We start from the raw sequence: 10,517 nt of genomic DNA, 5'->3' as shown, positions 1-10,517 counted from the left end.
CCGCCCAGGGAGGGGGGCCCGCGCCCACCAGCACCAAGACGTGGAGGAGAGGTCCCCCGCCGCCAGCCACCGCGAGGGGCTTCGCCCTGGCGGTTCCGGCCAGCGGCTGAGGCGGGAGGAGGAAGGGGAGGGCGCCCGCGGCGGGATCTGGCGCCGCCGCCCGAGCCGCCCGCGGGGGGGACGGCGCGGGGGCAAGGGGGCGTATTGTGTTTATCCCTAAAAGAAAACGACTACAACTGCATCTCTCATATTTTCTTGATGGCACTGTTTTCCTAGAAACCATGCTAGATGGCATGCCAACGCTGCACTAATTCTCTAGTAGCACAAATAATTAGCATTTCAAATTGAAGCCAGTGCCATTCACACTACTTAACAATGGAAGCGAAAGTAAATGGGGAAGAAGTAGCACAGGTGTATAGCATAGATACTCCAACATATCATGATGACGGTCAAGACAGCACAAAAGGCACCCGCTGGTAGCAAAAGAGCTAGAACAGCCATATGGATTGTTCAGTTCTACTAGTACTATAAAGTAAGAACTAGGACCTTGTGCTCATAAAGGATGGATACTCCAAAGGCATACATGGCAACTAGAATTACAAACCAGCTTATAGCCCTATGAAGAATGGAGGCTCCTTATCCACACCACCTTCTTCTTGCATCTCACAGAACGGAAGTGGAATCATGCTCTCTTGAAAGTACTGATTTGTGAAGTATGTTGAATATGTTCCCTCTTTCATCTCGTAATATCCCAAAAACTTTCCGTCAGTGTCACAATGCAACAGATAATCAGGACCCACCGATGGAGTGTGACAACAGATCAGCAGCTCACGCTGGTTAAGCAGTGCCATCTTAGAAATATACTTGAACTGTGGTGATGTATTCATCGCTAACAAGTTAATCCGGTACTTCAAGGCCCAGACCTCAGCCTCATAGTCTTGCATCACCCAAATCTCTATGCTGGCATCATTGTCGATGCATGAAGCAAGCTTGTTGTCCATCTCCAACAACGACACCCGACGGCCCAACCGGCCAGGACTGCGCATCCACCGGAACGTCTCAGTAACTGTGTCAAACACCATAATGTCCACGGCAGTCTCCATGTAGATTCCTGTTAACCAGTGCAGGCTGCCGCGGTGGTTGACTTGTGAACTATAGCAGGAATCAAATTCCCCTTGGTGCCAGAATTCCGGCAAACGCGATGACACAGATGGCCGACTGATGATTCTCGGCTTGTCGGATCCAAACCTGAGAACGTAGCCACAAAGGCAGCCACGTGAGAACCAAAGCACCCGGTATTCCCCAGATGGTTGGTGCTGGTAGAATCCAGCTATGTAGATGCGGGGAACCCCTGCCGATGATGATGGAACTCGAGGTTGCGGTAGTATAGCACATTTGCGAGTGGCCGGGTTGCAGATCCAGAAATCAGACTCACTGAACAAGATGAGAAAGCCATCACAGGCGCCCAGGAGATTATGGAACTTAGAGTGCTGGATGATTGGACAGAGCTTTTGATCGGCTCCAACACTTTTGTCACGGAAGACAACGAACCTGACTCCTTCCTGTCCAGGGATATCCTGTGTGATGACAGGGAGCAATGGCTGGCGGCGGCAATTGTCGAGCATGAACTTGTCGGTGGAGGTGGCACTGCGCCACAACTTGCAGACAGCACGACAGCGAAAGAGGTCCTTGGGGGGCAACCAGACGAGGATCTCTTCGATCACAATCCACTCAGGCAGGTCGTCGAGGACGGTCGTGTGGCTTCTTTTCATCATGGTGATTGACTGCCACCGGTGTTCCGTCAAATCTACGGTAAAAAAAAGATGGAGATGATTGAGCTTATCTGTACCCCTAAATTCAACTTGGCAAACACATAACAGTATTTGGCATAAGTCAAAGATATAATGTGACGCTTTATATTCAAATGCTCTATGGCAGAGCACTGCTATGAAGAATCTACCATATAAAAGAGGAGCCAAAATCCACTGGCACGAACCATAACTCAAAAGTGTGAATTGGCTAGAGTTTTACAATTGTCGTCCCGATCCTACATGATAAGCAGAAAATCATGCGGCCGTACCATTTCAATGTAACAATATTTACTGCAAAAACATGTCAGTAGAGACTAATGAATAGAAGGTTAAACGAATGAACAAATGTTTCATGTGCTTGTTGTGATCACATCATAGTTCTGGTGACCTCAGTTGAGATGCCATCAAACATTGTGTACTTTGTAATCAAATAGTCATGCATAATGCACGAATCAGCTAGCAGAAACTCTAATCCCTGTTGACTAATCTGCAATAATGTCTATATCCTGGCCATGTGTTGTGATTGCATCAGGTAATGGGAGAGGAGACAGGGGTTCCGAAACCAGAGGGTCTAGGGACTAATAGTGGCTTCTTTTCTACCAATTTCTGTGTTGCTCATAACTGAAATCTCATATACTGATTGGTAAACAAACAAAAAAAAGGTGAATTTGTGGGGTGTTCCAAGTGCAGTTCGTCTTACCGATAGGAGAGCAGCGGGCGGCTCCTCCCGCTCAGCCGCTGCACGCGTTGCCGTCGAGGGGAAGGACGACGGCGATCCTCCCGAAGCGGAGCGGACGAGGGCTCGCTCGCCGCTGACAGATATTGGGAGGGGGCGAGGAGGATCTTCTGCGCCGCCGGGGAGAGGAGGCGACGAATGACCCGGCCAGAAATGATGTTATCGGCGACACGCTATAGGGCCGGAGTGCGCTGGGAAGGCCCGCGTGAGTGAGTGGGCTGGTTACTGTTACATTGGGAAGGGCCCGGCCATTCCAACAACTAATTCCTATTGGCAAAGCACATACCTCTCCCACGTCTTACAAAAGTATATCCACTAAAAGAGAATGACTAAGACTACATTGTTTTCTTAGCAAAAATGGTAGATGGCCTGTCATTGTTGCACACTTGCACTAATTCTCTAGTAGCACAGATTCATCCCACACATTAAGAGCTTAGAAAGTAATTATAATTTCAAGCTGTTGTCAATGCCATTCACACTGGTTAACAATACAAAGTGAAAGTGAACGGGGAATAAATAGCACATGTATAGCACAGATACTCGAACACATCACGATGACGCTCAAGACAACACAAAAGGCACCAGATGGTAGCAAAAGTGGTACTTAAGTAAAAACTAGGACCATACTCAACACAGTGGTACTTAAGTTAGAACTATCTGTTGTGCTCAAGACAAGCACAACCATATATATATATATATATATACCATTCAGTTCTAGAAGTGGTTACTTAAGTAAGAACTAGGACAATTGAACATATAAACCACGCTAGAGTACCCGCCATTCTGGGCCATCTGCGTCCGCCGGTCCATCTGGTTCGCTCGATCTACTGCGATGGCACTTTTTATGGTGCTGTCAAAGGCTCACCCGTCTATCCTTCTTTACATTTTTGTTTTGCTTTTGTGTGTATGATTGGTGGACCTCATTTTCCCGCTGGACCCAGCGTTGCAGGGCGTTTCGCCAGCGCCCTGCGTGAGAGAGGAGGGGTCCGAGTGAACGCTCGGTAAAAACCCTTCCTCCTCCTTTACCTCCCTCCCAGCCGCCGCCGCCTCTCCCCCTCTTCCTCATCGTTCTCCCCCGTGACGCCGCTGCCTCTCCTCCTCCTCCTCCACCTGCCATCCGCAGCTCGACAAGGGCGGTCGGGTCGTCGGGGTGAGCAGCGACAGCGACGGGCATCTGTGGTGTGGAGGAGCAGGAGTGGATGAGGATGACTGTTGTGGTGAGAAGAAGCAACGGTGGCAGCGCTCCCGTTGCGGTGGGGTGGGAAGAAGATGGATGAGGCCGGCAATAGGCGACGCCGTTCCTTCCAATATCGAGGATTTGGGGGTTGCGCAGGTTTGGAGCAGCCAACCATGGATTCGCTGTTTGAGTTATCTCTGCAGCGCATCGGGGCTGGATATCCTCGGCACCAGCGCACCGCCAACATCCCTAGGTATGGCAGTCTTGAGCATCTCTTCATAGCCGAGCCCCTGATCTGCAACAGCCCCTGATTTGCCACATTTTTTTGTGCACACTAGCTGTTTCTGTAAATGTCCAAGGGGAAAGGCGCCAGGCCGCTATCACCAGTGAGGAGAGCTCGCGTTCCCCGTCGATCTCGCGCCTCTGCCGGCCGGAATACGTCTGTGGGGAGGAATGGTAGGGAGGAGCAGCGACGCAGGGTCTCATGGTAGGAAGAAGATGAGGGGAGGCGGCCGCCACCACCGCTCCTCCCCTTCGCGTTTCTCCTCCTCCCGCGTATGATCCATGGCTTCATGGCGGCGACTGGCTCGAGGTGGGGGAACGGTGGCTGGCTGAGGCGGGGGAGCGGCTGACGCGGCGTCGGCAGGGGATGTGTGCATCTTCTTTTGTTTGAAGAGGTGGGCTTTTATTATGGATCTTTACCACAGCATGGTACTTCAACTGCTTGTCATTTATCCTATTTGCCTGGAGAAATACATGCTGTGGTAAGCCGTAATTGTTAGGCTTGCTCATATGCATCCACAAAAGATGTCTGCTGTTTTTCTTGGTGTACTCTTGAACCAGAGTTATTTTTTATGCTACTCTTGTTCTCCATTCATATTGATTTACTTGCAAGTTGGAGGTTAAATTTTGACATCGGATACCATTCGTATTCCTTCTTAACGAGCCAGCCATTCTTCAGACTGAACTGCTTGACTTATGAAGTGTGCTTATCATATAAATTTTGAACAAAGGGATTATTAAAGTTAGGGCTTTGCTACTTTTTTTACAACACCAAACTCTTCGTAGTTATCATTTCCTGGAAGTATTATTGGGTTAGGACTAGGAACTGTACACCTACAAAGACATATTATCTATATACAGTTAATCTGCTGATAGTGTTAAAATCTCTATTCTTTGTTTGAAGGTATTATTTGTTAAGCGAAACACAACGGCCAAAAAGTGTCATCTTATTTTAGATATTACCCTTGTATAATCTGCTTTAATTGTAGGTTCTTCTGCTTGGCTCATTTCCTATTTTTGTGCTTCAAATGCAGAGTGTTCCTGTTCAAGATGGACAAACACCTCCACTGGTGCAGTACTTTGGCACATTGCTTACTCGAGGGAAGCTCAATGCTTACGAATCCCTTGAGTTATCTTGACTTATTGTCAATCAGAACAAGAAGAACCTTTTGGAAAATTGGTTGGCGGAAGACAAGTTGGAGTGCAGTGAAGAGCTTGGAGATCTTGTAAAGGTAAAATTTCGTTCTGCCATGTTTCTTGATTGCATAGAGCCATAAGATATAGCCGTGTTTCTATTAATTTTGTTTACTATTGTGTCTGGAATGTTCTCTCAGTGGTATCTTATTGCAGATGGTAGACAATGATCTGGCGTTAAAAATATACATAAAGGCTATGGCAACCCCTAAAGTCGTCACCGCTTTCGCTGAGAGGAGGGACTTTGACAAGATCCTTATATACTCAAAGCAGGTATAGTGCTTTTGTACTGTTAAATGTTGTTTTTAGTTATCATTGGCTAGCAGTCTATTTTTTTTTCCGATCCACTGACTACTTTCTTGCACAGGCACTCGTTGAGTTCTTTGGAACCCTTTCTAAAGAATGGGCATTAGAATGCATGAAGGACCTTCTACTGGTCAACCTGAGAGGAAATCTTCAAATTGTTGTGCAGGTAGCCTGCACAGTTACCTTCTCTTTCTCATTACTGCTCCCCCCACCCCCTCCCCCCTCTATTTGTTCTAATTATCAAATTCATCTGTAGGCCACCAAAGAATCTGTGAGCAGCTTGGAGTTGATGCTTGTATTACACTGTTCGAACAATTTAAATCATACGAGGGGCTCTACTTCTTAGGGTCCTATTTGAGCTGAAGGTACTTATGCCTGATGTAGATAACTTGATATGTTCTGTTTGCCCTTTACTTACTGTGTCACACTTTAATAGTTGACTTCATCACATGGAAACAGCGAGGATCCAGATATCCATTTCAATTATATAGAATCAGCTGCAAGGACTGGACAGATTAAAGAAGTTGAGCGAGTCACAAGAGAGTCTAACTTTTACGATGCTGAGAAGACAAAGAACTTTCTGACAGAAGCAAAACTACCTGATGCCCAACCACTCATAATTGTCTGCGATCGCTTTGGTTTTGTTCCAGATTACTCACTATCTGTACACAAACAATATGCTCCGGTATCTCTGTAACTCTCATAAATTTACAGAAGGTATGTAACTCTGTAACTCTCATAAATTTTAGTTTTATTTGAGTATCATTCTTCTAATATGTCGAGTATATGAATGTCTAATTTGCTTTTTTCTCTGTATTGTAGGTGAACCCTGGAAATGCTCCGTTGGTAGTGGGGCAGTTACTTGATGACGAGTGCATGGAAGATTTCATTAAGGGTTTGATTTTATCTGTTCGTTCTCTTCTTCCTGTCGAGCCACTGGTTGATGAATGCGAGAAGAGGTTTGATTGATTGATTCTGAGCCCTTGTCCTGTACACACATGCGCACATGCTTTTTCTTTTGGTCTTATTTGTTTAATATTTTGATCAGGAACCGTCTACGTTTACTTACACAATTTTTGGAGCACTTAGTGAGCGAGGGTAGCCAAGATGTGCATGTCCACAATGCTCTAATAATCATTGACAGCAACAGCAATCCTGAGCATTTCCTTACTACCAACCCGTTCTAGGACTCCCGTGTGGTGGGTAAATACTGTGAAAAGAGGGATCCTACTCTTGCTGTTGTTGCTTACAGACGTGGACAGTGCGATGAAGAACTTGTCAATGTTACCAACAAGAACTTGCTGTTCAAGCTCCAAGCTAGGTATGTAAATTTGTTTTTCCGTTCTGATGCCTTGTCGATATTCCGAATCTTTATATCCATTGGGCGTCTGCTTACATGCTCAAATCATGTGATTTTAATTTCCAGGTATGTGGTTGAAAGAATGGACGGCGATCTGTGGGATAAAGTTCTACAGCGTGATAACGAATATAGAAGGCAGTTCATTGACCAAGTGGTTTCTACTGCATTGCCCGAAAGCAAGAGTCCTGAGCAAGTTTCTGCTGCTGTTAAGGCTTTCATGACAGCTGACCTCCCTCATGAACCGATCGAACTTCTTGCCTTCAGAATTCCGCGTTCAGTGGAAACTTCAATCTTCAGAATCTGCTCATCTTGATAGCCATCAAGGCGGACTCATCTAGGGTCATGGAGTATGTTAACTGACTAGACAACTTTGATGGTCCTGCCATTGGAGAAGTAGCAGTTGAAGCACAACTATATGAGGAGGCTTTTGCCATATACAAGAAGTTCAACTTAAATGTGCAGGTTGTCGATGTTCTGTTGGATAACATCTGAAGCATAGAAAGGGATGAAGAGTTTGCATTCTGTGTCGAAGAAGATGCTGTCTGGAACCAGGTTGCAGATGCTGTCCGGAACCAGGTTGCCAAGGCCCAGTTGCATGATAAATAACCTTAAGGCCGCTTTCATAACTTTGTATGGATTGTAATGCAGTGCAATATGCATTGCTTTGTATGAAAATGCTAAGTATCAACCTTCGTTGTGTTCAAATTCTTTCGAAGATTTCATTATCAGTCTTTGGACCATTATTGCTTGCACATTTCATGCTTTGAATACGCTTTTTGCGCCAGGGGCGCAACGGGTCATCTATTTATATTTAAAGAAAAGAATGGCTGTACCTTATATTTAAAAAAGAGAATGATTGTACCCTATATTTGCTTCCCATAACCCGATCTCATAAATACTACAACATCAAGAGTGAGAAAACGAATACATGTTGATCCCCTGTTTTCATAACCTGATATTTACATTTAAAGAAACAAGTGATTGTACCTTATGTTTAAAGAAAAGAATGATTGTACCTTATATTTGCTTCAATAACCTGATCTCATAAACGCTGTAACATCAAGAATGAGAAAATGAAATTTGTTTTCTGCTAACAATGCACATACGCCACACCTATTAATCCCTTGTTTTCTTGTTGCCTGACAAATAGTAAAACATGTATACTCTACAGTTTAGGCAAGCTCAAAGCTCAGCCCCTGCTATTCTCAAAGAAATAGCTAAGCCAGCACATATCATTCAGTTACTATGAACATTGTGTATCTCGCTCAAATGTATCTTCTTCACTATCATCAGTCAGCCGCAATGGAAAAAGTCAGGATCCCAACAAAGGACCTTCTGGATGCTATGATGCAATAGCTTGGCCTTCTAAACGCAGAGTAGTCAACATAGAAGGCAAGGACGGTTGGTCTTGACGCAACCATTAACTATCCATCAAAGCACCAACTGGATAACTGACTTTCAAGGAAATCAATATCCATCTACGTGTACGGTAAACTCAAAGAAGCTGAAGATCGACCGGCAACTGAAGCTCTCAAGTAGTCTAAATAAGTGAAGGAACTTTACCGCATAATAGATACAAACTGCACAGCAAGATCAACACCCAAAGCCAACAATCTGAAACATATTTTATCACAGATAAGATATGTTGTTGATCGTCTTAATAATATAAGGTTACAATCAGAAGCCGTTATACAGAAAACAAACAAGTATTATTGGAGCTTGAGCGATGATATTGAAGAAATTTCTGCTTTGAGCAATGCAGGCCATGAAGAACAACAGCTATGAAGACTTGCCTCAAAGAAATCGTTCTAAACATCCAGCGATACATCCGTCTAACGTAGCTTTGCCTATCTACATGCCTTGCTCATAATATTGTAAATGATCATTCGTAAGCTTCTTAGGAAACATGTATCATCAGCAACCATCTATCTATCATCAATTCGTACTTATTTCCATATATTTTCTTCTGTGTCTACATATTTTGATGCACACTCTTTCAATAGTTGGCTTGCTCTCGGTCTTTGCGCCATGGGCGCAACTGGTCATCTAGTGCTCATAAAGGATGGATAATCCAAAGGCATACATGACAAACTAGAAGTACAGACCACCTTATAGCACTATGAAGAATGGAGGCTCCTTATCCATACCATCTTCTTCTGCATCTCACTGAACGGAAGTGGACTCATGTTCTCTTGAATGTACTAATTAGTTAAGTATACTGGAAGCTCCCCCCCCCCCCCATTTTCGACATGTCCCAAAAACTTTTCATCGATGTTACAGTGCAATAGATAGTCAAGACCCCCCCCCCCCCAATGTAGTGCCACAGCATATCAACAGCTCACGCTGGTTAATCAGCGCCATCTTAGTAATAAAATCAAAGTGTGATGATGTTGTCATCGCTAACAAGTTAATCCGGTACTACAAGGCCCAGGTCTTAGCCTCATAGTCTTGCATCACCCAAATCTCTATGCCGGCATCATTTCTGCTGCATGAAGCAAGCTTGTTATCCATCTCCAACAACGACACACGACTGCCAAACTGTTCAGGATTGCGCATCCATCGGAATGTCTCAGTTACTATGTCGAACACCATAATGTCCACGGCAGTCTCCATCCAGCGTCTTGTTAACCAGTGCAGGCTGCCACGGTGGTTGACTTGTGAACTATAGCAGGAATCAAAAGCCCCTTGTCGCCTGCATTTTGGCAGGCACGATGACACTGATGGTCGTCTGATGATTCTCGGCTTGTTGGATCCTATATGGTGAGAACATAGCCACGATAGTGGTCATGATGGCAGGCACACGAGAACCAAAGCACATGACACCCCCTGATGGATGGTGTCGGTAGAAGTCGGCTATGTAGATGCGGGAACCCCCTGGCGGTGATGATGGAACTCGAGGTTGTGGTAGCAAAGCACATTTGCGAGTGGTTGGGTTGTAGATCTAGAAATCAAATTCGTCGGATAAGATGAGAAGGCCATCACAGGCGCCCAGGAGTTTATTTGACTTAGCGTGCTGAATAATTGGCTAGAGCTTTTGATCGGAGGCCCCAGTACGGTTGTCACGGAAGATAAAGAAACAGACTCCTTCGTGCCCGAGAAACACGCTATCTGATGACAGGGAGAGAGGGTTGGTGGTATACCTGGCCATGGGCAGCCCGGCCTAGACGGCCCAACCCGACCCGGCCCAAAAATCATGGGCCGGGCTTGGGCCTAGAAATTGAGCCCGACGGGCAGATCGGGCCGGGCTGAGCCCGAGTGTGCCATCAAGCCGAGCTCGGGCCTAGAAATTGAGCCCGACGGGTAGATCGGGCCGGGCTCAGGCTTGCAGAAAACACGATTTTAGCCGTAGTCGGGGTGGGCTGACCGTGTTGTGTCGGGCTTTCTTGGGCTAGGGCCGGGCTCGGCCGGATTTAGTAGGCCCGATGGTCGGGCCAGGCTAGGGCTGGGTTTTTAGCACCGGGCTTTTTTTGGCCTAGCCCGAAGCCCGGCCCGGCCCGAGATATGCCCAGGTATAGTTGGTGGTGGTAGTTGTCGAGCCTGAATTTGTCGGTGGAGGTGGCACTGCACCACAACTTGCACACAACACGGCAGCGAAAGACGTCTTTGGGGGGCAACCGAACACTCCAAACAACAACAGTGTAATCCTCCATA

At 46.0% G+C, this 10,517-nt stretch overlaps 1 protein-coding gene and 1 long non-coding RNA gene across 4 annotated transcripts; one reads left to right on the top strand and one right to left on the bottom strand.

Annotated features, from left to right (window-relative positions):
• Positions 1 to 414: 414 nt before the first annotated feature.
• LOC123154098 (putative F-box protein At4g21240) lies at positions 415 to 2,702 on the bottom strand. Its single transcript, XM_044572890.1, has 2 exons — positions 2,512 to 2,702; positions 415 to 1,807 (listed from the first exon to the last, which is right to left on the bottom strand). The coding sequence occupies exon 2, from the start codon at positions 1,773 to 1,775 to the stop codon at positions 609 to 611; it is 1,167 nt and encodes a 388-aa protein (XP_044428825.1). The 5' UTR covers positions 1,776 to 1,807; positions 2,512 to 2,702; the 3' UTR covers positions 415 to 608.
• An 801-nt stretch (positions 2,703 to 3,503) lies between these two features.
• Positions 3,504 to 7,594, top strand: LOC123148868 (uncharacterized). Of its 3 annotated transcripts, none has more exons than XR_006474219.1 (10): positions 3,504 to 3,977; positions 4,063 to 4,401; positions 5,041 to 5,238; positions 5,341 to 5,473; positions 5,568 to 5,672; positions 5,763 to 5,871; positions 5,966 to 6,223; positions 6,329 to 6,465; positions 6,555 to 6,827; positions 6,933 to 7,594. It is a non-coding gene; the product is annotated as an uncharacterized lncRNA (long non-coding RNA). The 3 variants fall into 3 exon arrangements; XR_006474218.1 differs by having other exon boundaries at positions 3,509 to 3,977; positions 5,357 to 5,473; positions 5,943 to 6,223; XR_006474217.1 differs by having other exon boundaries at positions 3,511 to 3,977; positions 5,357 to 5,473.
• The last annotated feature ends 2,923 nt before the right edge of the window (positions 7,595 to 10,517 follow it).

This window comes from Triticum aestivum, chromosome 7A, assembly GCF_018294505.1.
Source record: "Triticum aestivum cultivar Chinese Spring chromosome 7A, IWGSC CS RefSeq v2.1, whole genome shotgun sequence".
Lineage (NCBI taxonomy): Eukaryota > Viridiplantae > Streptophyta > Magnoliopsida > Poales > Poaceae > Triticum > Triticum aestivum.
The sequence above is the reverse complement of the archived record's forward strand: the minus strand, read 5'-3'. Positions and strand labels throughout refer to the sequence as shown.